This window comes from Elgaria multicarinata, chromosome 11 (genome assembly GCF_023053635.1).
Source record: "Elgaria multicarinata webbii isolate HBS135686 ecotype San Diego chromosome 11, rElgMul1.1.pri, whole genome shotgun sequence".
NCBI lineage: Eukaryota > Metazoa > Chordata > Lepidosauria > Squamata > Anguidae > Elgaria > Elgaria multicarinata.
In genome coordinates, this window is record NC_086181.1 from 46,707,388 (window position 1) to 46,731,720 (window position 24,333).

At 50.1% G+C, this 24,333-nt stretch overlaps 2 protein-coding genes across 3 annotated transcripts; both read left to right on the plus strand.

Annotated features, from left to right (window-relative positions):
• The first annotated feature begins 311 nt into the window (after positions 1–311).
• On the plus strand, positions 312–6,508 carry KCTD11 (potassium channel tetramerization domain containing 11). Of its 2 annotated transcripts, XM_063137865.1 has the most exons (3): positions 312–336; positions 1,664–2,839; positions 6,011–6,508. In XM_063137865.1, exon 2 carries the CDS (start codon positions 1,686–1,688, stop codon positions 2,763–2,765), a length of 1,080 nt encoding a protein of 359 aa, XP_062993935.1. In that variant the 5' UTR covers positions 312–336; positions 1,664–1,685; the 3' UTR covers positions 2,766–2,839; positions 6,011–6,508. The 2 variants fall into 2 exon arrangements, with proteins under 2 accessions (XP_062993935.1, XP_062993934.1); XM_063137864.1 differs by lacking the exon at positions 312–336 and having other exon boundaries at positions 1,563–2,839.
• On the plus strand, positions 4,769–23,047 carry TMEM95 (transmembrane protein 95). Its single transcript, XM_063137229.1, has 8 exons — positions 4,769–4,850; positions 16,425–16,589; positions 17,725–17,781; positions 18,204–18,284; positions 18,740–18,760; positions 19,927–20,007; positions 20,483–20,570; positions 22,828–23,047. Exons 1-8 carry the CDS (start codon positions 4,769–4,771, stop codon positions 22,859–22,861), a joined length of 609 nt encoding a protein of 202 aa, XP_062993299.1. The 3' UTR covers positions 22,862–23,047.
• The last annotated feature ends 1,286 nt before the right edge of the window (positions 23,048–24,333 follow it).

A 24,333-nucleotide genomic window follows, 5' to 3' on the forward strand; every position in this document is an offset into this window, starting at 1 on the left:
TGTGCGGGGGGGGGGGGAGGTTCGTGCCCGGACTCCTGGGTCCTCCTTGCCTGCTGGGGGTGGGGGTGGGAGGGGAAGCAAGCCGCGGCCCGGACGCCTGAGTCCCCTTCCTTTCCAGGCAGGGCTCGGCGGGGAGGGGGGGCGGAGAGCGGCTCCTGCCCGCCCTCGCCGGTCCCTCCCCTATAAAAGGCGGCCGGCGCCGAGCTAAGCCGAGCCGTGCGGAGCTGCGCTTCACTTCCTGCGCCGGCACCGGGAGCGAGCGAGGGAGGGAGGAGGAGCCGCCGCCCAGAGACCTCGCCGACCGGCGCCTGCCTCGCCTCCTCGCCTCCGCTCCAGGTACGGCAAGCCCGGCGGGGCGCCCCCTCCCTTCCCGTCTGCCTGGGGATCGGGGCCTCTCCACGCCTTTCCAGGGTGGCCCCGAACTGGTGAGAGTCGGCAGGGCAGCCCCTCGCCCACAAAACCCCACCACCACCACCACCGCCCCGGGGTGTGGGGGAGAGAGACCCTGCATTTGCTGGATTCGAACTCAGGGCCCGCCGCCGTCCCTGACTTCTGCTGCTCCAACAAGACTCCGTCAGGGCAGCCTTCGCCAACCCGGCGCCTGGATTACAACCCCCATCATCCCCTGCAATCCAACCCATCTGCCAGGCACCGGGATTGGCGAAGGCTGCCTTGACAGAGCAACCTTCTCCTTCCCCCCCCCGCCGCGTTGTCACTTATTTTTCTTGTTGTCTTGACTTTACTTTGCGTCTTCTTCCTCGCCCCCCCCCCCCCCACGAAATGTTATGGGAAGAAAGCGGAATACAGATCTCGAGTACAGGCAGATCAAACTGCCCCCCCCTTCTCTCGCCCAAATCCACGGGGTTAGGAATCCTTTCCCCCCCCCCCCTCCCGCCCCCCAACGCTGTCACGGTTGTTTGCCTTCCTCTCCGCCCACCCACACAGAAGGCTCACCCGTCGTTCCCTGTCCCAGTGTATTCAGGCATTCTGATCCTAGATACGCCTTTTCTATTTATATTGGAAGGTAGATTTCTCGCTGTCCTCTCTCCCCCCCACCCACGCCCCCCCATCATCATGGTGAAGGGACCAAAAAAGGATTTCTTCTCAATAAGGGCTTCAACATGTATGCTGTATGCATCAGGATGAGAAAAGATGCAGGTGAGACGCTATTTCACCTGCCCTGCTGAAAAGCTTCCTACTTTTTTCTTCTACCCTTCCCATCCGTTTTTCCTTGCGTGTCGTGCCTTTTTTTTTTTAGCTCTCAGCCTGCAGGCAGGGGCGGTCTTAGTTTTACAGGTTGCATTGAAGCCGCTCCAGAGGCATTTTTGGCTGAGGAGCACCACAGAAAGACTTTAAATATATATGTATATATTTAATGGGTTAGGTTTGTTTATTTATTTTTAAATTAACTGAATAAATCGGGTGGCACTTTCTTTCCGCCTGCCTTCCTTTCTTTCTAAACAGTGCCGATTGTTTTGTAGGGCAGTGCTTATAAAATGCCCGGCCCGGCCCATCTTCTAAGAGGCGAGCCTCCGCCCACACGCCTCCTTGAAGTATGACAAACACCAGCAAGCACGCCTCAGCCACGGAGGCCGTGCCTCACAACGGTGGTGTTGGCAGCTACAAAAGCATGCAACTAATCCACGCCTCTTCCTTGGGACAGGTGACAGCCCGCCTTTGCAGCGATGCCAGGTACCTGTGAGGCTCTGGGGCGGCCGGGCGGCCTGATTACCTTGAACGTGGGCGGGAAGCTCTACAGCACGACTCTGGAGACGCTGACCCGCTTTCCGGACTCCATGCTGGGGGCCATGTTCCGCGGCCCTCAGCCGGCCCTCACGGACAGCAGCGGGAATTATTTCATCGACCGTGACGGCAAGGCCTTCCGCCACATCCTCAACTTCCTCCGCTTCGGCCGGCTGGACCTGCCGGAAGGCTACGCCGAGCTCTCGCTCTTGCGGGCCGAAGCGGACTTCTACCAGATTCGGCCCCTTTTGGAAGAGCTTCGGAGGGTGGAGGCGGAGCGATGGCGCCAGAGGACCAACGCGGTGCTTCACGCCGACGTGGATGTGCTCAAGCGTTTGTTGCACTTCAACGTGCGCCGCGGGCCGCAGAACTATGAGCTGAGCACCTGCGACCTGCAGGTCTTCACGGCCAACGTCTTCTGCACGGACCGGCACTTCCTGGCCCTGCTGCGAAGACGCTTGAGCCTCACAGAGTGCACAAACGGTGGCTTTGGAGAGGGGCATTCTGGGAAGGGCGTGGACCCACCTCGGGGAGAAGAGGGGTCTCTGCGCTGCCTCGGCCCGTCAGGCGAGTCGGACGCCACGGCGAGGGAACCTACAAACGGCTCCCGTTGGGATTCCATCACCGCCGCTGGCGAGGAGGGTCGGGGGTGGAAGAGGTGTTTGGATGGTTCAAGAACCAATGGCGAGTTGAGACTCTACCCAGGCGATTCCACGGATGAAGATGCAGAAACAGATGACGAGGCGTTGGACGACTCTTTGGGAATATCTCGTGTGGACTCCGCCACGTGCCACCACCTTTGCCTGGAGTGGGCCCCGTGCCCGGCAGAGCTGCCCACGGCGGAATACGCCAAGCAGAAGCTGCATTCGCTGAGAGTGGGCGGGAGGGAGGTCAGAACGGCCAACGAATTCCTGGAAGAGGTGCTCAAGGTGGCGTTGGCTCAAGGCTTCCGCGTGGATTCGGTCTTCCCGGACCCGGCGGACATTCTCAACGCCCGCTCGTTGCGCTTCGTCCGGCATTGAACGTTTCAGCCAAACAGCAGAGGTGGAGGGGGAGGGGCTGTGGTGCTTGAGTCCATCCTAAGAGAAAACAGATGGTAAGGAAGCTGTAGGGGAGACAGTGTGGTGTAGTGGCTAGAGTGTTGGACTGGGAGTCGGGAGATCCGGGTTCTAGTCCCCACTCGGCCATGGAAACCCACTGGGTGACTTTGGGCCAGTCACAGACTCTCAGCCCAACCTACCTCACAGGGTTGTTGTTGTGAAGATAAATATGGAGAGGATTATGTACACTGCCTTGGGTTCCTTGGAGGAAAAAAGGCGGGATATAAATATAATAAATAAATATAATGGGACATTATGGCCCGGGAGGGCTCCAGAATCGCTACTCAATACCTAAACAGTTTTCTCATCTGAATTTATTTATTTATTAATTTATTAAAACATTTGTACCCCACCCTATATCACTGGGATCTCAGGGCGGCCTACAGAAGTGGTACCTCCTCCCATACCCAAAAGTGATGCTGTTGAATCCTTTCATGTGCTAAACCAGCTTTCCCCAACCGGAAGCCCTGCAAATGTGATGGACTACAACTCTCATAATCCCCCACCAGCTAAGGGAGTGGTAGTCCAACCCATCTGGAGTGCTCCAAATTGGGGCAGGCCAGTCAAAACGTTGCAGTTGAAATATTATCATTACATTTATATCCCATGTTTTATCTGTTTTTCCCTGCACGGAATCCATGGCGCCTTAGACTCACAACAGCCCTGTGAGGTAGGTTAGGCTGAGAGTCTGTGAGTGGCCCAAAGTCACCCAGTGAGTTTTCATGGCCGAGTGGGGACTAGAACCCAGATGTTATAGTGTTGGGACCGGAAAGTGCAACCACTACACCACTCTGGCTTTCAAAATGGATATTTTGTCCCATCATTGCTAACAATTATTAATAATTGCCCCACTTTTGAGCATACAATGGTGTCTGGAAATATTTGTACCCTTTTCATAGTGAAAAGATGGGCGTTATGAGGCAGTCTACTCTCAAGGCAGGGGAAATATTTCTCAATTTCAGGCTGCAATATTCACATTTCTCAGTTGCTGTGGATATTTTTAACCTGTGCACTATATTAAAGGTGGGGACAGTAGGCTGGAGGAAGGATGGATGGATGGACAGACAGACAGACAGACAGTAGTCTTGGCCAAAGCCACCCAGTAAGTCACAATGGAGACGCCGAAACGCTGCTAAGATCTGGATGTCACCACAGCCACAATCAATTAAGTTGCCCAAAACCCTTCGTAAGGAGAGGTTTAATCATAATGCTCCTCCCTCGGCTGGAAGAGCTGGTTTTGTGGTACCTTTATCTGCTAGTGAAGAGGGCGGAGTTTGGACTAGAGAACCTGGCAGCCAGAATTCTCCCCTCCCTCTCCGGTTGAATTTTGATCCCCTTCCATGGCGGAAAACGTTAGGAGGACAGGATTTGGGGGCCCTCTTAAAAAAGGGTCAGTGGGTTGTATCCATCGCTCGCTGAACAAGTCCCATTCATTTCAATGGGTCTGCTTTAAGTAGACCCATTGGACAACCGTCTGTCAGGGATGCTTTAGGGTGGATTCCTGCATTGAGCAGGGGGTTGGACTCGATGGCCTTGTAGGCCCCTTCCAACTCTGCTATTCTATGATTCTATAAGTAGGATTAACGTTGGGTACAACCCAGTTTTGCAGTGACGGCGGAGAGGCAGGTTCTGACCAGCAACTCCAGGAAGGGGGAGTGTGGTCTAATGAGGGCGGGGGGCAACCCAGAGCCAAGAGAAGCTCCAAATCTCTCCCAGACAGATTTTTAATCAAGGTGTGGTACCCACAGTTTTCAGAAATTGTGACAGCCGGAGACCCAACACGTCACCTCTGTCCAGGTGCAACATGCCCTGGTCTTTGAAGGGGACGGGTTAGGGTTAATGACTGGCATCGTTGGGCAGTGGCTGGGGCCCAAAGGCCCACTGCTGGAGGCGGGGGACAAAATCCATTTCCAGACCTTGGACCGATGTCTGAAGACCAAAACTGCCTTCCAGAGAATATGGACATTGCATATATGCAGAAAAGATTCCGGAATCCCAAAATCCAGGGTAGGGATATTCTGGAACAGCTTTCCCCAAATGATGCCCCTTGGATGTGTTGGACTGCAACTCCCATCGTCCCCAGCCAGCATGCCACGCTAGCTGGAAATAATGGGCATTCTGGTCACCACACCTAAAAAAAAAGGTATTATAGATCTGGAAAAAGTCCAGAAAAGGGCAACTCAGATGATCAAAGGACTGGAGCAAATCCCCTCTGAGGGAAGGTTACATCAACTGGGATTGTTCAGCTTGGAAAAAAGGAGGCTGAGGGGAGACATGACAGAGGTGGACAACATGATGCCTGGTGTGGAGAATGTGGAGAGGGGGCATTGTTCTCCCTCTCCCATAATACTAGAACCCAACGGGGTCATTATCCCATGAAGCTGATGGGTGGGAGATCCAGGACAGACCGAAGGAAGGGCTTCTTCACACAACACAGAGTTGAACTATGGAACTCACTACCACAAGATGTAGAGATGGCCACCCATTTGGATGGCTTTAAAAGGGAGTTGCATAAATTCCTGGAGGCAAAGGCAATCCATGGCTACTAGCCCTGATGGCTATGTGCTACCTCCAGTATCTGAGGCTGTAAGCCTGTGTGCACCAGTTGCCTGGGAACATGGGTGGGAGGGTGCTGTTGTACTCATGTCCTGCCTTGTTGGTCCCTGGTTGACGGCTGTTTGGCCCCTGTGTGAACAGAGGGTTGGACTAGGTGGACCCTGGGTCTGATCCAGCATCAGGGCTCTTCTGCTGTTCTTATGGAATTGCAGCCCAGCACATCGGGAGGGTATCGCTGGGGGAAGGCATTTCTGGAGTTTTTCTCCGGGAAGTGGGTCAACATTGGAGTTGGGAGTTGGGTGTCCCTATCTGCTCAAGGGAGCGCTGAGCCATTCTTGCTGTTGTATTTGGTATCGGAGGTGGGTGGTGAGTGGTACACGATACACGGCAGAGCGGGAAGCCAAGATGGCAGGCAGGGAGGAGGTTATCTCTGTCCTTCTGCGATGACAAACAAGCCATTGTTTTTCCAGGGCCTGGCTTGCCAGAATGCCTGTCTTTGTTATGGGGTTTGGTTCAATGGGGCTCACAGTCTCTTTCTCCTATTTTCCTCCTCCTCCTCCTCCTCTCCTCCTCCTCCTCCTCCTCCTCCTCCTTCTCCTTCCCTCTTTCAGGTTTTGCAAGACTTCTGCGCCTTCAGCCTCAAGCAGTTATGGGATTTTCTCATCAGACACACCGATCTTCTACCTCCAGTTGCGTCAACGCAGAACCCTGCAATGGGGAAAATGGATTGCAGAGGGCGTCCCAAGCACACGGCGGGGTGTTAGTGGTGGCAGCGGTGACGGGGACCCGCATACGCTGAGGATCTCCGTTCAAGGAGAAACCTGCAATCCTTACAGAGGGCAGTTCAGTTCACTTCCACGAATCTCCCCCAAAGTAAAAGCTGAATTGTAAAAAGCTGGCTTAACCAGCCACGTGCCTCTGCTGTTTGGAAATCCTGGGCTAAGTGTAAACAGAGGTTTTTTCTGAACGCTTGCAAAACTCCCACTTCTAGGATTTCTTTGGGGGTAGGGGGAGCCATGATGGCTAAACCAATTTCAAACCTCTTTAAATTTGCAATAAACGCTGTACCAATAATAATAATAATAAATAATAATAATAAAAGGATTTTCTCAGTCCTGCTGTTAATGTGTGTCCTCCTATTTTGTGGGTCTCGCCTCCAATTTCACTGGACAGACTGTGTCACTGGGGTGGGTCCCTCCGCATGCAGGCTTGACGTCCACAGAGGCTGCTTTCCTACAGGGTAGATTCCTGCTTGGATTGCAGACGTTAAAAGCTTATGAACGCATGATTGCAGTTCTCTAGGACAGCCTTCCCCAACCTGGTGCCCTTGCGATAGGTTGGACTACAGGTCCCATTATTCTCGGCTGGCTTGCTGTGTGGTGGGAGGGGTGGCTGCCAGGGAACATGCTCATTTGTGGGCTGTAGAGAATTTGGGGGATTGTGTGGACAACCAAGACGATGCAGCGCATAAGCACAGCTGCACAGCCCTGCCTCAACTCAACCATCCAAAGGACTTACTCTAAGGTTAAAGCGGAAACAAGGGTGTTTCAGCACTTTGAAACGTCAGGACTTTGGACCAAATCTGGACCTCCTTGGGTGCTGGAATCTTGTGTGTGTTGGATTTTTCATCTGATCCTCTGGAGTTTGGTAGATCATAGAATAGTAGAGTCGGAAGGGGCCCCACAAGGCCATCAAGTCCAACCCTCTGCTCAATGAAGGAATGCACCTTAAAGCATCTCTGACAGATGGTTGTCCAGCTGCTCTTGAAGGCCTCTAGGGTGGGAGAGCCCATGACCTCCCTAGGTAACTGGTGCCATTGTCGTACTACTCTAAGTTTTTCCTGATGTCCAGACGGGATCTGGCTTCCTGTAACTTGAGCCCGTTATTCTGTGTCCTGCACTCTGGGATGATCAAGAAGAGATCCTGGCCCTCCTCTGTGTGGCAACATTTCAAGTCCTTGAAGAGTGCTATCATGTCTCCCCTCAGACTTCTCTTCTCCAGGCTCAACATGCCCAGTTCTTTCAGTCTCTCTTCATAGGGCTTTGTTTCCAGACCCCTGATCATCCTGGTTGCCCTCCTCTGAACACGCTCCAGCTTGTCTGCGTCCTTGAATTGTGGAGCCCAGAACTGGACGCAGTACTCTAGATGAGGGCCGAATAGAGAGGAACCAGTACCTCGTGCGATTTGGAAGCTATACTTCTATTAATGCAGCCCAAAATTACATTTGCTTTTTTTGCAGCCACATCACACTGTTGGCTCATATTCAGCTTGTGATCTAGCTGGCCGCACAGGCCTTTCCCCCAACTGTCAATCATTTGGTGGGTTCCTGGCTTTTGCACGTTCCCTTCCCCACACCTTCCAAAACGTTGAAATACCTCTCCAGTAAGAGCTATAAGCTTAAACGTGCCGGAATTTTTGGCTCCACTACCTTTTCGCCCTTAGCCCCACACCCAACTGACAGCAACTGCAAAATACGATTCAGCCCTTGAAATGAAAGACGCAGCTCTTCTACCCTAAAGACTAGCCAATGTATTGTGGCATTCCTTCCTGTGGACTAGCTCCCCTAATGAATTTGTTGGCCTTTTAGGTGCCCTGGCACTGTGATGGCTGCAGCAGACAAACCCTCTTTGCAGGTTAAAGTGGATAGGAATATTTGTCTCCCCTCGTTCTTGACATGGGCAGAAATGCATGCATTTTAAATATGCCAAAATATTCTATTGCACAGGCTGTGTATTTTAAGCCTGTGAATGATCCATAGCAGACAACGTAATCCCACTCCAGGCTGAAGCTTTTCCAGCTGAGCAAAGGTAACGGATGTGCTAGCGGCCACACTTTTGCTAGCACAGTTTAGTGCTCATTCACCCTTTTTTGGAGAAACCCTTTCAGAGGTCTTCACAACCTGACAATGCTTTCACTGTCCTGAATAGGATGGTATTTCCCACAAATGTGGTTGCTCCATCCCCCCCCCCCCGAGCTCTGGATCGTGGATGAATAAGGTAAGACGCACCCGCGACTCCCAATACAGGTCTTTGTGGGACTCCATTGCAAGAAATCTCCCTTTATTCCTGCTCACTGTTTCCAGTTCTTTGAGACAGTTTTAGTTTAGTTATCAAGCCGTAAAAGAACCTCTCAAAAACTTACCATGACTACTACATCTGCTCAGGAGCTGCAGCCCCACCACCCCAGGATTAATTTCATAGCTTGGAGTATGCTCTTAGAATCATAGATTCACAGAACAGCAGAGTTGGAAGGGGCCTACAAGGCCATCCAGTCCAACCCCCCGCTCAATGCAGGAATCCACCTTAAAGCATCCCTGGCAGATGGCTGTCCAGCTGCCTCTTGAAGGCCTCTAGTGTGGGAGAGCCCACAACCTCGTCTGCCCCCAGATCTAGAACACTCTCCCAAGAGACACCCAGTGCCAAGACGTTCCTGTTCTCCCTGGCTTTCTAAGAGCTGCATTTTAGGCCTTGTCTGTGGTTTATTTGTATTTTAACCCCAGCGCCTGTTGGCTGTGCTAGCTTTTGTAATCTGTGGCGTATTATTTATCAGCATTGTGCTGGGCTTTTAATCTGTGCTGATTTTTCATTATTTGTGGCTTTTATTGTAGTTCTGAACAATGCCTGGAGAGACTTTGTCTTTTAGGGATTTTTAAAAATATAATAAATAAAGAAATAAAGAAATAGTGGAACAGGCTGCCTTAGAACTGCCCAGAGAGCTCCAGCTATTGGGCGGCATAGAAATGTAATTAATAATAATAAATAAATAAATAAATAAATAAATAGAAGGTTTTTAAGCAGTGGTTAGAAGGCTGCCTATCAGGAATGCTGGAGCAATGGGTTTTCTGCATCCTCCTGAGAGGGCTGGAATAGATGACCTCTGAGGTGCCTTCTTGTGTGTGATTCTATGATCTAACTCTGCTTATTTTGAATTCCCACTTGGGCTTATATAGCTCTTAGACTCAGGCAGGTCATACTCCCTCAGCTGTGACCGTCAAGCCCAGTTAGTGAGCTTCCAGGAGGCATTTAGCTGGCCCTGGCTGGGAACAGAATTCTGGGGTCCCACATTCTAGTCTTGGGACCAAGTTACAGTCCTGCAAATTGGCCAGCAGAGGGCGAAAACCTCTCTCTCTCTTTCTTTCTCTCCCTTTCTCTCCACACGCACACGCCACGGATATGTGGGCTAAGCACAACTGCATGTCTCCTTGTGCGTTGCCTCTCTTGTGGAAAGCAGCCCTAGGCCACGAGGGTGCTTGAATCCTCCCTGGGTGTCCGGAGGGCGTTTATCGAGGCACAAGTGGAGCGGTCTTACGGCCGTCCCTTTGGATGACCGTGTGCCTTACTTCAGCTGGGTGGTCCCAAACTACCATTTCAGACTTTACAACCGCTTCTGCATTGCAGATACCTTGCATAAAATAAACGCTGTTGCCAAATTAAGCTTGCTTCCTCTCCCAGCCAGAATGAACTGGAGATCACAAGGGAAGCACGCTTCTCCTGGTTCACACGCAACGACAACCCAGAGTACAGTTTGAATCATGGGTTGTCGTTGAATCGTGGTTTGTCATTAGGTGCGTACCCCACATTACAGCTTAACTATGGATTGTTAGCCACAAATCACCCAGATTTCACAACCCAACAACAAACCGGGGGCTCTCTTCTTGGGTTGTTTGTGGTTAACAACCCACAGTTAAACCATAGTAACAACAACCCACGATTCAACAACGACCCGTGCTATGGGTTGTTGCTACGGGTGAACCATGCGGCTTCTGACAGGGGCCTTGGGAAGCTGCACCCCGCTACTTCTCAGAAATAACACGGGGGAGACTGACATGGCCCATTCCTTAGCCAGAGAAGGGGCAGTTGCAGAGGGGGCCCTGCTTCTCAGAAAGAACACTTGGCTCCAACTGCCTGGAACCCTGGGGCTGCAGAAGGAAGGGGAGAGAGAACCAGGGCTGGTCTCCAGGGGAGGCATGGTGGGGCATCTGTCAAGGTTCCCCAACTCCGCAGGGGCCCACTGGCAAGAGTGCCCAGGAGTTGCTCCTCCTCTTCGCAGCTGAACGTGCTTGTTCAGCTGCCCCTCGCTCTGGCCCAGGCAAGGCTGGGGGTGAAGAGGATTGCTCTTGGCCCCAGCATGGTCACTGGAGGTGCACAGGTGGCCTCGGTGGCGCCTTGCCCTCAACTTCCTTTCCCAGGTGGCTGGGAGCAGAAGATGCGGACTTACTCCCTGCTCTTGGCCTGTCAAGCAAGCAAGGCGTAGCAAGGAATCATAGAATCATAGAATAGTAGAGTTGGAAGGGGCCTAAAGGCCATCAAGTCCAACCCCCTGCTCAATGGAGGAAGAGGAGGAGGAGCAGCAGCAGTTGGGGAATGGCAGTCTCCCTGGCGGTGGAGGGGACCCATTGAGGGCAACGACGACGTGCCCGAAGGTCCGTGGAAACCTGGAGACGGGCAAGGGAAGACCAGCCTGGCCGGCCCCATGGGCCTTTCTCAGCCCGCTTGCAGCCCACCACTTTGTTCTGGCCTTGGGAAACTGTTCTCACTCCTCTTCCCTTCCCTTCTGTGTCTTGCTTTTTTACTTGGTCAGTCCGATGTCAGGGCCTGTCTCTCTTTTTTAATGGTAGCAGGAGACAACACGTTTCTGAGCAAGCAGGATAAAATGCAGGAAAGAAATAAACCCTGATTTTTTAAAAAAGAGAGAGAGAGAGAGAGAGAGAGAGAGAGAGAGAGAGAAAGGAACTGTTCCGAGCAAGTGCCGTTTTGCACTCAGATCGTCACAGGCTCAATTAAACCATCACTTTAGTCATAGCTCCATCATAGCAGTGTCACTAAAATCATGGCATCATCACTTAAGTCAGAGCACTGTCATGACTACGGGAATAAAACGGAGTTGTCGATGGCCACCCTGATGAGGAACACATTGACTTGGGAATAAACACACCATTTTATTATAAAAAGGATGACGTGTTCTTTTTAAAGTAAAAGTAATACAGTAAGCCTTCGTAACCATGTACATTTCCCGGTCACAGTCACCCTCTGAGTCAGGATCTACACACTACTGCTGTATAATGGTTTATAATGGTTTTGACAAATGTTTGGGCCCAGATCACATTCCATAAACCGTTTTCAAAGTGTTGTATTCTGCTTGTTGTAAATCTGGCCTATAAAATGTTTTTTTTTAAAGGAGGAGGAGGAGGAGGAGGAGGAGGAGGAGGAGGAGGAGGAGGAGGAGGCATTCTTCTGTTGCGCCCCCAGCCTGCCCGTAGCAGCCTAGGTCCTGCTGAAGCCGGGCCTGTTTGCAGCACCCCCTGACCCCCACCCCACCCCCAATCACCTGCTGCTCTCTAGGTCAGTGGTTCCCAATTGGTGGTCCGTGGACTCCAGGGGGTCCACGTAAGCCACCCAAGGGGTCCATTTATTTATTTATTTATTTATTTTATTACATTTATATACCGCCCCACAGCCGAAGCTCTCTGGGCGGTTTACAACAATTAAAAATAGTAAACATTAAAAGTATACAAAAATTAAAAAAACATAAAAACAGTATAAAACAACAGTATCCATTTAAAAACAACAATTCTGGGGTCCATTAAAAACAAACTTAACGTTGTTAAATGCTGTTAAAATGCCTGGGAGAAGAGAAAAGTCCATGACACCATTCACCTATTAGCTCTGCAAGGTCCGCATTTTAATAAAAGAAAAGACGCCGTCTCCCGCGCTCCGTTTGCTTCGACGGTGACGTCATGCGCGAAAGCACCTGCGTGATTTAGCGGCTAGCTTCAAAGATTACTTCCCTGCACCTTATCCTGAAAACTCCTGAAGAAGGAATCCTTCTGAATGTGGTGATGTACAACTAACAACTCTCTCTGCGGAAGATCGAGATGCACTTGTTGACGTGACTTGGGATGGTTCGTTGAAATCCTTTTTCAAAGAATATAGACCGGACCAATTCTGGGTGAAGGTTTTTCCTGATTATAAAAAGTTAGGTGAAAAATCTTTGAAACATCTAGTTCCCTTTTGTTCCACATATCTTTGGGAACAAACATTTCCGACGTTTTGTTATATGAAGAACAAGCATAGATGTTGATCCAGGTTTGAAATTAAAAGTAGGAAATATTGGACCAGATGTGGAAGGGATTGTTCTGGACAAAAAGAGGCATGATTTCTCTCATCACATTTAGGCTTAGTAGCTGCTTGACAGGTCACAGTTTGTTCATTTGTAAATTAGACGTTAGTAAAATTAAATTCGGCTTTATATTCCTAACTAAATCATTGTCATTTTTGCGTGGTAATATCACAAATATCACACATTTTATGGTCTGTTCTTTTAGTATACCTAACTCCTTTGCTTATTAGGGGCTACCCCTTATTTTCTCCCAAAAATTGCTTCGCACAGGTAACTACCATAGAGATAACAAAATATTCAAAAGTAGGGAGTCTATGGCTTGGCGTTTGAAAAACAAGGGGTCCGCAGTACTTAGCTAATTGGGAACCACTGCTCAAGGTGATCATTCGGGACTGTGGGAGGGCTAGGAGGGCGCCCTGAGTTACAGCCCAAATGACTCGGCTCTTCACTCTTCCCCACCTGCGACGGTAGTATAGTGGGTTGTTCTTGGTGGCGGCCACAGAGATCCGGAACACCTTGGGCATGAGGTTCTGTTGACTCAGTCTTTGCTTGCCTTTCGCCAGCTTGTGAAAACTTAAAATAAATTTTAAAAATACTAACAGGCTTTTAATTTGTCGGACTGAGTCGGTTTTAACAGGAAACTTGTATTCTCTCTGCTGTGTCTGTCTCTGAGCGTCTTTAAATGAGCATTTTATAGCACACTCATTACTGGTCACTCGCGGATGTTCGCGGGTCATTCTGATGACGCCGTGTCTTCCGCTCCATTTTCTGGTTTTAGCATTAAAAATAAAAACAAAGAAAACCCGACTCTTCTGGGATATATCGACATTTGTCAGAATTTTCCTGCTGTGCGCAGGCAAAGTTGCGCTATAAAATGCCCACTAGAGTAGAGGGTGCTGTCCTGTTGAAATTTAATAGGGATAAATGCCAAGTTCTACATCTAGGAAATAGAAACCAAATGCACAGTTACAAGATGGGGGATACTTGGCTCAGCAATACTACAAACGAGAAAGATCTTGGAATTGTTGTAGATCGCAAGCTGAATATAAGCCAACACTGCTATATGGCTGCAAGAAAGGCCAATGCTATTTTGGGCTGCATTAATAGAAGTATAGCTTCCAAATCATGGGAGGTACTGGATCCTCTCTATTCGGCTCTGGTTAGGCCTCATCTAGAGTATTGCGTCCAGTTCTGGGCTCCACAATTCAAGAAGGATGCAGACAAGCTGGAGCGTGTTCAGAGGAGGGCAACCAGGATGATCAGAGGTCTGGAAACAAAGCCCTATGAAGAGAGACTGAAAGAACTGGGCATGTTTAGCCTGGAGAAGAGAAGATGGAGGGGAGACATGATAGCACTCTTCAAATACTTAAAAGGTTGTCCCACAGAGGAGGGCCAGGATCTCTTCTCGATCCTCCCAGAGTGCAGGACACGGAATAACGGGCTCAAGTTACAGGAAGTCAGATTCCAGCTGGACATCAGGAAAAACTTCCTGACTGTTAGAGCAGTACGACAATGGAACCAGTTCCCTAGGGAGGTTGTGGGCTCTCCCACAAGAGAGGCCTTCAAGAGGCAGCTGGAGCAGGGGGTTGGACTCGATGGCCTTGTAGGTCCCTTCCAACTCTGCTATTCTATGATTCTATGATTCTATGAAATGTATGGCCCAGGTGGTCGCTGCTCTCTTCCTTGTGTAATTACAGCTCGTTGCAAATGCAGAAGAGAAGCAGGAAGCAGAGCCGCGGTAAGGGAATGTGAATTCCCCCATCTGAAGGAGCTCCCAGTCAGGTTGCTGATATTGCTGTAATACTTTTAATTTGTGATTGTTATACTACTGCTGACACTGTTGCTTATAATTGTATTCGGGGATTTCCTTGTGCAATACGCATGTGTTAGAAAGACGGGGTGCAATTTATATATAAATAGCAAAATTAATAAATCCCTGCATGCTGAGAGGCACTCCCTCCTTGGTGATTCACGTACCCTCCAGCTGAGGCCTGGCGTTCGTATAACGAGATTCACAGCCTAAATTCTGGTTTTGGCGTGACTAACTCCTCTCTTTGGAGCCTCTCGTCTCTCTCTCTCTCTCTCCGACACAGTGAGTACACACTTGGACTGTTTATCACAATCATGTGCTCTCGTTCTGGCTCTCGCTCTCACGCACACCAGGCATGCTGACCTTTGGCTCTGGCCCGTCCACTCCTTTCCGTTGTCATTAAGGACAGCCACTGAGACAAGCCGGAAGGGACGTGTGCCTAGGTGGGCAGATTTTGGCCCTGCTCCAGAACCGGCTTTAAACAAACCCGTCACCTGGGCTGCATCTGAGGCAGACCTCATCCTCAGCGCCTCCTTTGATCAACCTGCCTCAGTTCTAGAGGAATATGTGAAATAACTGGAACTGAGCATGTGCAGAGTGTAGGGTGACCATATGAAAAGGAGAACAGGGCTCCTGTATCTTTATCAGTTGTATTGAAAAGGGAATTCCAGCAGGTGTCATTTGTATGCCCGCAGCACCTGGTGAAATTCCCTCTTCATCACAACAGTTCAAGCTGCAGGAGCTATACTAGAGTGACCAGATACAAAAGAGGGCAGGGCTCCTGCAGCTTTCACTGTTGTGATGAAGAGGGAATTTCACCAGGTGCTGTGTGCATACAAATGACACCTGCTGGAATTCCCTTTTCTATGCCACTGTTCAATTTTTGTGACCTGTGTGTCAATATTTGTAAGTTGTTGTGTGTGTTTTTTATAAAAAAACAAACCCTCAGCTCTCAAGAAATCAGATGTTCTCTGCATAAAACACCAATGATCCCTACGAGCAGGGCCGGTGCTACCATAGAGGCCACTCAGGCGGCTGCCTAGAGTGCCAAACTAAGAGGGGCGCTGGGCACAGCGCAGCACTCACGCACGTTGACTGTGAGCCGGCCCGACCCGAGGATTCCGCTGGGCCTGGGCGGGTGAGATGGCGCCCCGTGCCCGCCCAGCCGATGCGAAGCCAGGGACGCTGGGGTGGGGGGTGGGCGTCTCCACATTTGGACTTCCGGAACATGAATGGGGTGCATGGGGTCTTTGAGTGAATGCATGTGTTCATGCGTGTGTTTGTTTGGAGTGAGTGATGCTGACTGTGTGTATGCACGTGCGTGTGTGAGTTAGGGGGGGATGATTTGGAGGTGATATTCCTATTGAATAATGCATTTTAGACCCATAAACGTTCCTTTCCAATATGTTTGCTATAATTGGCATGATGTATTTCTTGCACTTTAAAATAAATTTAGCCGTTTCAAGTTTTGTGCTTCTTATTTTTTCCAGGAAACATATGTTCTTAAAAATCAAAGTTGGCATTTTGGGGTGTGGGTGTGTGAAAGTAGCTCACCTTGCTTAGGGCGCAAAATAGTCTGGCACCGGCCTTGCCTACGAGGGACATGCCATTTCATTCCCTTGTTCCTAACAAAAGTTTTAATAAATACTTCTTTATTTTTTAGGTGCGATATTTGGGGCACCCCAGTAGTCTAACGAATGATGACTCGTTTAAAGACTCTTTGTAAATTTTGGAAAGACCGGCAAAACCAGAAATTCTCACGCTAAAATGAAAAAGGGAGTCACTCAGTCCCACTTTTGCAAAATGCGCTTGAATGTTCACTTCTGCGTCGTTCCAAACGCTGCGCATGGAGTTTGGCTCAGGTGTCCTGCTACTTTAAGAACAGAATCCCTGGTACTCTAGAACGGGTTGCCTAGGCAACAATTTAGAACCTGGCCCAAAATAATAACAAAAAAGGGTTCCGGAACATTCCAAGGGCCACAGCCTTCCTGGCACAAAATAGCCGATGGGCCCTTCTGCATTTCGAGGGGGCCCCTTGGCTACATGTCGGTTTCCTGAAGCATCTGTCGCTGTTGCTCTCTTGCTCCTAATTCTAGCCATCAGGTGCCCAGGAACGGAGGGGTGTATTCATTGCGGACAGCAGTTCAAGAACCTGAAGATCCGCTTTGCCCGCCTCTGCGCCCAATACAGAGAACGTTTCAGCCAGGCAAACTGCACCAAATTCCCATGGCGAATGCGGTCCTACCAGGATTTAGCCTTAGGTGGAGAGAAATGACCATCACAATAACCATTCTGTGTCCATCCTACCATCCTTGTTACTACTGCTCTGCTACTATCCTGTTACTGAATTATTTCTGTATCGATTATACTGGCAGTGATTTGTTCCCTTGATGGAGTTGGGTTTTTATTTATTTATTTATTTATTTATTACATTTTTATACCGCCCAATAGCCAAAGCTCCTTTTTTGAAAGGGACGTGCAAGGATTTGGACTGTGCAGTCATAGAATCATAGAATAGTAGAGTTGTGACGTCCCTCAGGGTGCCATTTTGTCTCCCATGCTTTTTAAACAAATGTATGAAACCACTGGGCGAGATTGTCCGGAATTTGAGGGTTTGGTGACACCAGTATGCTGATGAAACCCCATTCCATCGAAATCCAAGGAAGCTGTTCCTGTTTCTCAATCAGTGTCAGCTGTTGGTAAGGGGCAGGATGAAGGAAATTTAATCGAGACAAGACAGAGGTGCTCCTGGTCAGTCAAAAGGCAGGTCAGGAAATAGGGACCCACCCTTTGCTTGATAGGGTTATGCGCCCCCTGAAGAATCATGCCCACAGTTTGGGTCTACTCTTGAACTTGGCCCTGAACCTGGATTTTATTTATTTATTTATTTATTTATTTATTTATTACATTTCATAGAATTACAGAATCATAGAATCGCAGAGTTGGAAGGGGCCTACAAGGCCATCCAGTCCAACCCCCCACTCAATGCAGGAATCCACCCTAAAGCATCCCTGACAGATGGTTGTCCAGCTGCCTCTTGAAGGCCTCGAGTGTGGGAGAGCCCACCACCTCCCTAGGGAACTGATTCCATTGTTGTACTGCTCTAACGGTCAGGAAGTTTTTCCTGATGTCCAGCTGGAATCTGGCTTCCTTTAACTTGAGCCCGTTATTCCGTGTCCTGCACTCTGGGAGGATGGAGAAGAGATCCTGGCCCTCCTCTGTGGGACAACCTTTCAAGTATTTGAAGAGGGCTCTCATGTCTCCCCTCCATCTTCTCTTCTCCAGGCTAAACAGGCCCAGTTCTTTCAGTCGGGGTTCCCTGGTGCATAATCTGCTGGTAACGCTTGGAGTAGCGACTCACGCCGTGCCGTCTTTGTTCCATTTCTTTCTCTGCAGATGAGTTGTCCTTGGATCTATTGCTGGAAAAAACGCACCGAGTCTTTCGGGTTATTGGTGAGGCGTAGTTTGGATTCTAGAGATTTTAAGACAGGGGTGGGCAACTTGTGGCACCATGCCCACATATGGCCTTTGGATAAATTTAATGGGGCCCTTGGCTGAATTTCAAAAGGCAAGCGATCCGTCCAGGGTGACCCTATGGAAAGGAAGACCGGGCTGCTGTATCTTTTAACAGTTGCATCCAAAAGGGAATTTCAGCAGGTGTCATTCGTATGCTTGCAGCACCTGACGAAATTCCCTCTCCATCACAACAGTTAAAGCTGCAGGAGCCCTGCCCTCTTTTGTACCTGGGGGCGTGTCCTTTTGGGGAATCCAGGCAGGCTAGATTTGCCCCCCCCCCGTCCTGACCTGAGTTTCTGTGCCTGTAGACTAGAAACTGACGGTGAGTATAACAGTGGGCTTGTCTTCTCCTTTTCCAGAAATAAACCAAAGCCTTGATGATTTTCCAGAATATTGGAACTGGCTTCATGAAGTTAAGATGCCGGAACTGAGCAGAGAAGGTAAGATGACAAACCATAGAAGTGTACCCAGGGATTTATTTGGTCTTGGGCTCAGCCCCAGGACTTACTGGAAGTTGTGGAACACTTTAAAAAAAAAGAAAGAAAAAATAATGCCTCTGAGCCTATGCAAAGTGCTTTTCTCTCAGGAATAAATACTTTCCCTCCTCCAAGGTTAGGGGACAGAAGACATTGAGTACTGGGGATGTTACATAATGAGAAGAAATGGGCATGATCTGCTCTCCCGAATTAAAACAAGAAAAAAGCATAATTTGCTCCAGAAACCTTCCCAAGCGATATTGGGGTCCACTCATCGCAACTATTCATGCAGGGGCTACTCCAGGTTTCTAAGGGCAGGGTTGCAGGGTTTGACCCTTTCTAATGGTTAAAGGGTTGCATCTTCCTGTCTGTCTGTCTGTCTGTCTCTCGCAATAACCCTGTGACTGTTTTTCTTACAGTTCTGTGCCCTCCTGCTTGCCGTAAGTTCTGCGGAGCGGGACGGGGAGGGGACACCCCCAGAAAGAGCAATACTATGAGTCCCACCCAATATTCTGCCCCCTCCTTTATTACTCCCTTAAACCCATGCCAATTCTCTGGAGAGAGAAATTATTACAGCCACGCCAAGAACAGAACAACATTAGTTTATTTGGGTGTTTTATTATTGGGGTGTTTTTAATTACTCAGGTGTCATTTGTATCCCCTTTTCTATACCACTGGTATAGATGCAGGAGCCCTGTCCTCCTTTCCATGTGCAAAGCACAATAAGGGTGGTAACACTCAACCACAAAACATTCACTTAGAGATGTAAAATAGACGAGATCTACAGAACAATTTCTCCTAGCTCAGCCTTCCTCAACCTGGGGCGCTCCAGATGTGTTGGACTGCATCTCCCAGAATGCCCCAGCCAGCTGGCTGGGGCATTCTGGGAGTTGTAGTCCAACACATCTGGAGCGCCCCAGGTTGAGGAAGGCTGTACCTAGCAGGTACATGTTCTTAAATCCCTTTAAACAAATCCAACAGTGCAAAACCTCCACAATAATAAAAATCAATATTCAGAACAACAGAAACAGAAATCATGTCCAATGTCACCAGCACTGAAGTGAATGTTTGTGGTTGAGTGTTATCATCCTTATCGTGCTGTGTTAATTTCAACCACAGCCTTCTATCTCCTTTCCATATGGCCACCTTATAACGGAGAGACCTGGAGGTCTCGAAACCTTGCACAACTTCGGGCGATCTTTTGGTTGGCAGGACACGCTAAAGATGGATTTTGGAACGCCACCACCGAGTGGGCCAGCTCTAAAGGGGGATCGGACCCATTCGGGGAGGAGGCGGATATCAGTGGCTGCTAGCCCTGACAGGGACATGTTACTGGGGAACTTGAGCAGAAAGGTGCTGGGGTCCTCCCATGGGGGCATCCGCTTAGCTACTGTGGGGACAGCGTGCTGGGGTGGGGAGGCCTTGGGCCTGACCCCACACGGCTCCCCTTCTATCCTGATGTCACCTGAGAGGCTCCCCACTCTTGCCCCAGCCCTGAGCCGTGGCCCCCTCTTCCCCTGCCCCATGAAGAGGTGGGATGGAGGCCTCTCTGGGGCTGCCTATCCAAGACCCCCTGACCCGCCCCTCCATGCCTCCCTATTTCCAGAGGGAGCCACCTCAGCGTTCAACTGCTCTACTTGCCGCCGGGTGGACGTGCCCTGTTGGGGCCTGAAGACCTGCTACCCAGGTGAGCGCCTGGCGCTGACTCGCTCACTGTGCCCAGAGGCCGGGCTGGGCCCCGTCCCCTCCCTGCCTACTCTGCCCGGCCTTGGCCTGGTACCTCCCTTTCCCTCCCCTCCTTGTGTCCTCCAGGGTCTGGCTGTTCCCATTTGCCTCCCTCTCTGACTTGCCGAGGGCTGGCCGTTCCACCTCCCTCCCTCTGCTGCTTTCTCAAGGGCTTGGGGTACCTCTGCCTGCCCTCATTCCTGGCTGTTATCATTTCCCTCTGGGGACACATCCCTCCTCCTCCTCCTCCTCCTCCTCCTCCTCCTCCTCCTCCTCCTTTTAGCCGCTGAAGGCTGAGCTGTGGCATTCTCTTTACCAGAATCTGGCCTTTCCCATCAACTCCCAGCCCCCAAACGCTGCTCTTCCTTTTATCCTGCTACCTGACCTCCCAGTGTACCTGGGCCTGACTCTTAGCACTCTTTCCTCTCCCTCCGCAGATGGCACCCGCCTGCAAAAAGCCGTCCGGCTCCTGAGCTCCATCTCCGGCTCCTGCCTGTTCCTGGGACTGGTGTCCTGTGCCCTGGAGTAAGTGGTGCTTCCTGGGGAGACCTGGGTGGTGGTGGGTTGCACTGGGAATATAGGTGAGGGGAGAAGGGGGGGGACTGAACAGGGAAGGGCTGGATTTGGGGAGTCAGGCTGGATGAGGGATATGGTTCAGGTGTGTTTACTGCATCGATGAATGTGGTGGCGTTCCAAACACGTCTTTTTATTAATTTACAAGCATTTTTACCCCTCTCCTCAGCCAAAAAGTCTCCCCACGAGGCTTACATACAATGAAATCAAGGCCGTCCCGGCTCACGGGCTTCTGAGCTAAAAAGAAACAACATGAAAGGAAGAAGGACTTGGGAGGGAAGAGGGGGAAAGCCAGTGGGTCTTACAGCAGGGCGGGTGCAACGCCATCTCCCTCAGCTGCTTGCAGAAGACTGCTGGAATGGCTGTTGGTGGCATGGGGGGTGAAGATGTCATTTTTAGGGAGTGGTGAAGCGATCTAATGAATGTCACTGATTGGCCCTGTTTGGACGACACACGAAATCATGATTGTTAAGCATTTTTAGCTAACCATGATGGCTTAGTGTGTCATGTGAACGGTGTTTTTCCTAACTGTGTTGGCTGCCTAACCACGGTTTAATCATGCTCACTAACCACTTGCTGCAAAAGGGTTATTTATTTATTTATTTGTTTATTACATTTATATACCACCCCATAGCCGAAGCTCTCTGGGCGGTTTACAAAAGTTAAAACAGTAAACATTAAAAGTATACAAAATTTAAAACATAAGAACAACAGTATAAAAACAACGAGGCCCTGGTTAGGCCTCATCTAGAGTATTGCGTCCAGTTCTGGACTCCACAATTCAAGAAGGACGCAGACAAGCTGGAACGTGTTCAGATGAGGGCAACCCGGATGATCAGGGGTCCTATGAGGAGAGACTGAAAGAACTGGGCATGTTTAGCCTGGAGAAGAGAAGATTGGGGGAGACATGAGAGCACTCTTCAAATACTTAAGGTTGTCACACAGAGGAGGGCCAGGATCTCTTCTCGATCCTCCCAGAGTGCAGGACATGGAATAACGGGCTCAAGTTAAAGGAAGCCAGATTCCGGCTGGACATCAGGAAAAACTTCCTGACTGTTAGAGCAGCATGACAATGGAACCAGTTCCCTAGGGAGGTTGTGGGCTCTCCCACATTAGAGGCCTTCAAGAGGCAGCAGGACAACCATCTGTCAAGGATGCTTTAGGGTGGATTCCTGCATTGAGCAGAGGGTTGGACTCGATGGCCTTGTAGGCCCCTTCCAACTCTGCTATTCCATGATTCTATGAACAGTATCCATTTAAAAACAACAGTTCTGGGGGTCCGTTAAAAAACAAACTTAGTGTTGTTAAATGGTGTTAAATGGTGTTAAATGCCTGGGAGAAGAGAAAAGTCTTGACCTGGCGCCTAAAAGATAACGATGTTAGTGCCAGGCGAGCTTCATTCCACAGTCGGGGGGCCACCACTGAAAAGGCCCTCTCCCTTGTTGCCATCCTCCAAGCTTCCCTCGGAGTAGGCACTCGGAGGAGGACCTTAGATGTTGAGCGCAGTGCACGGGGAGGTTCATGTCGGGAGAGGCGTTCTGTCAGGTATTGTGGTCCCAAGCCATGTAGCGGCCTTAACCATGGCTTAGCGTGTTGTGTGAACAGGCCCATTATGGCATACCTAGATCAGTTCATGAATGAGGAGGAGGAAAGCACTACCGATAGTTATTAGTCATGACGACTTTATGGAGCCAGCATACCTCTGAATACCAGGTGTTGGGTATGTCCTGCTTGAGGCCTTTCAAAGACATCTGTCTGTTCACTGCTAGAACCAGGATACGGCGCTACATTGGCCTGTGGCCTGATCCAGCCAGGCTACAGTTATGCTCTTCCGCGAACATTTGTCTGTTCCCGTCCTGGACCCTTTCTACACCTAAGGATTATTCCAGGAAAATGGAGGGATCGTCCCTGCCTGCTCCTGGGATCCCCTGTGTGTCATTTGGATGCAAAGGGATGATCCGGAGGTGGGGGGGGAAGCAGGTGTAGAAACGGCCCTGGTTAACCCACGTTTGGTTTGCAGCGGGTCCTGATAAACTGGAGACATGCTTGAGTGTTTGCATGAGCATTTCATGAAACCGGAAGTGCCAGCCGCTTATATCAACTGCACACACACCGTGTGTCCCGCATACTTCTCCTATGAATCACCGTGGGAAAGGAGGTCGCCTAAACCGGTTCTCCTGACAGCGAGCGTTTTCTTTTGTCCTTGCAGATTTCGGCTCCGTCCGGGGATTGGAACAGCGTAGGGAGGGGGAGAAAGATGGATGGAGATTCCTAAGAGTTTCTTCTTTTGGTCGCAAGAGTCGGGCGCATAGAAGAGTGACCATATGTGAGGCATGGGTGTGCAGGAGTGTGGCTGGCTACAGAAGGCATCCCACATGCAAGGCGTTTTCAGAACCGTGTGTGTGCAAGAGGCCGTGTGTGTGTGTGTGTGTGTGTGTAAAGTAAGTGCACATGGGGAGTGGGGGAAGTTGAACATCTCCACATGGAATAGCTGAGCAAATGTAAATTTGGAAACATGCAACGTGTATGTGTGAACATGTTTCCAAGGGGTGCACACATAAGATTAGATTTGTGAACGTGTAGCACAACGGACGACATGCTGCGATATGCTTTATGGCCAGCCCTGTTCAAGATTGTGTTTTGCAACCCATCGGAGCCGAAGGCGTCACCACCGCTATGCGCCTCCAACTGACGCCCTGAAGCGCTTTGCGTGGGAGTAGCGGAAGCACCCGCTTACGGACCGGCGTTTGGGATTGCGGAAAGATGTGGTGCGCCTGAAAAGTCTGGCTGCTGCTGCGGGACAGAGCGGGGCAGAACAGGCTGCCGTTTGTTAGCGTTGCCTCGGCCAATTAAATGCTCAATTTGCCAATTTTGAAAGCTTCCCGTTGCTCCTTCTCAAGTGAGGTGTCAGTGGGCCGGCTTGTTTTCTCTATGCCTTTAGGGGAATACATCTGCTCCCCCGGCACCAGCGTTCTTACCATACCCAACCCGGCGGCCTCCAGGGGTGCTGGGCTGAAAACAACAGGATGAAATTTAATAGGGATAAATGCCAAGTTCTACATCTAGGAAATAGAAACCAAATGCACAGTTCCAAGATGGGGGATACTTGGCTCAGCAATACTACAAACGAGAAGGATCTTGGAATTGTTGTAGATCACAAGCTGAATAGGAGCCAACAGAGAGATATGGCTGCAAGAAAGGCAAATGCTCTTTTGGGCTGCATTAATAGAAGTATAGCTTCCAAATCACGCGAGGTACTGGTTCCTCTCTATTCAGCACTGGTTAGGCCTCATCTTGAGTATTGTGTCCAGTATGGACAACACACTTCAAGAAGGGCACAGACAAGCTGGAGCGTGTTCAGAGGAGGGCAACCAGGATGATCAGGGGTCTGGAAACAAAGCCCTATGGAGAGAGACTGAAAGAACTGGACATGTTTAGCCTGGAGAAGAGAAGAAGAAGGGGAGACATGAGAGCACTCTTCAAATACTTAAAAGGTTGTCCCACAGAGGAGGGCCAGGATCTCTTCTCAATCCTCCCAGAGTGCAGGACACGGAATAACGGGCTCAAGTTAAAGGAAGCCAGATTCCAGCTGGACATCAGGAAAAACTTCCTGACTGTTAGAGCAGTACGACAGTGGAACCAATGACCTAGGGAAGTTGTGGGCTCTCCCACACTAGAGGACTTCAAGAGGCAGCTGGACAACCACCTGTCAGGG

Bases quoted from the DNA above. Each gene is read 5' to 3' on its own strand.
- TMEM95 (XM_063137229.1), top strand. From the start codon at position 4,769: ATGTCTGAAGACCAAAACTGCCTTCCAGAGAATATGGACATTGCATAT. The intron at 18,285-18,739 runs GTAAGATGACAA...TTTTTCTTACAG, and splicing joins GCCGGAACTGAGCAGAGAAG to TTCTGTGCCCTCCTGCTTGC. The intron at 20,571-22,827 runs GTAAGTGGTGCT...TTGTCCTTGCAG, and splicing joins CTGGTGTCCTGTGCCCTGGA to ATTTCGGCTCCGTCCGGGGA.
- KCTD11 (XM_063137865.1), top strand. From the start codon at position 1,686: ATGCCAGGTACCTGTGAGGCTCTGGGGCGGCCGGGCGGCCTGATTACC.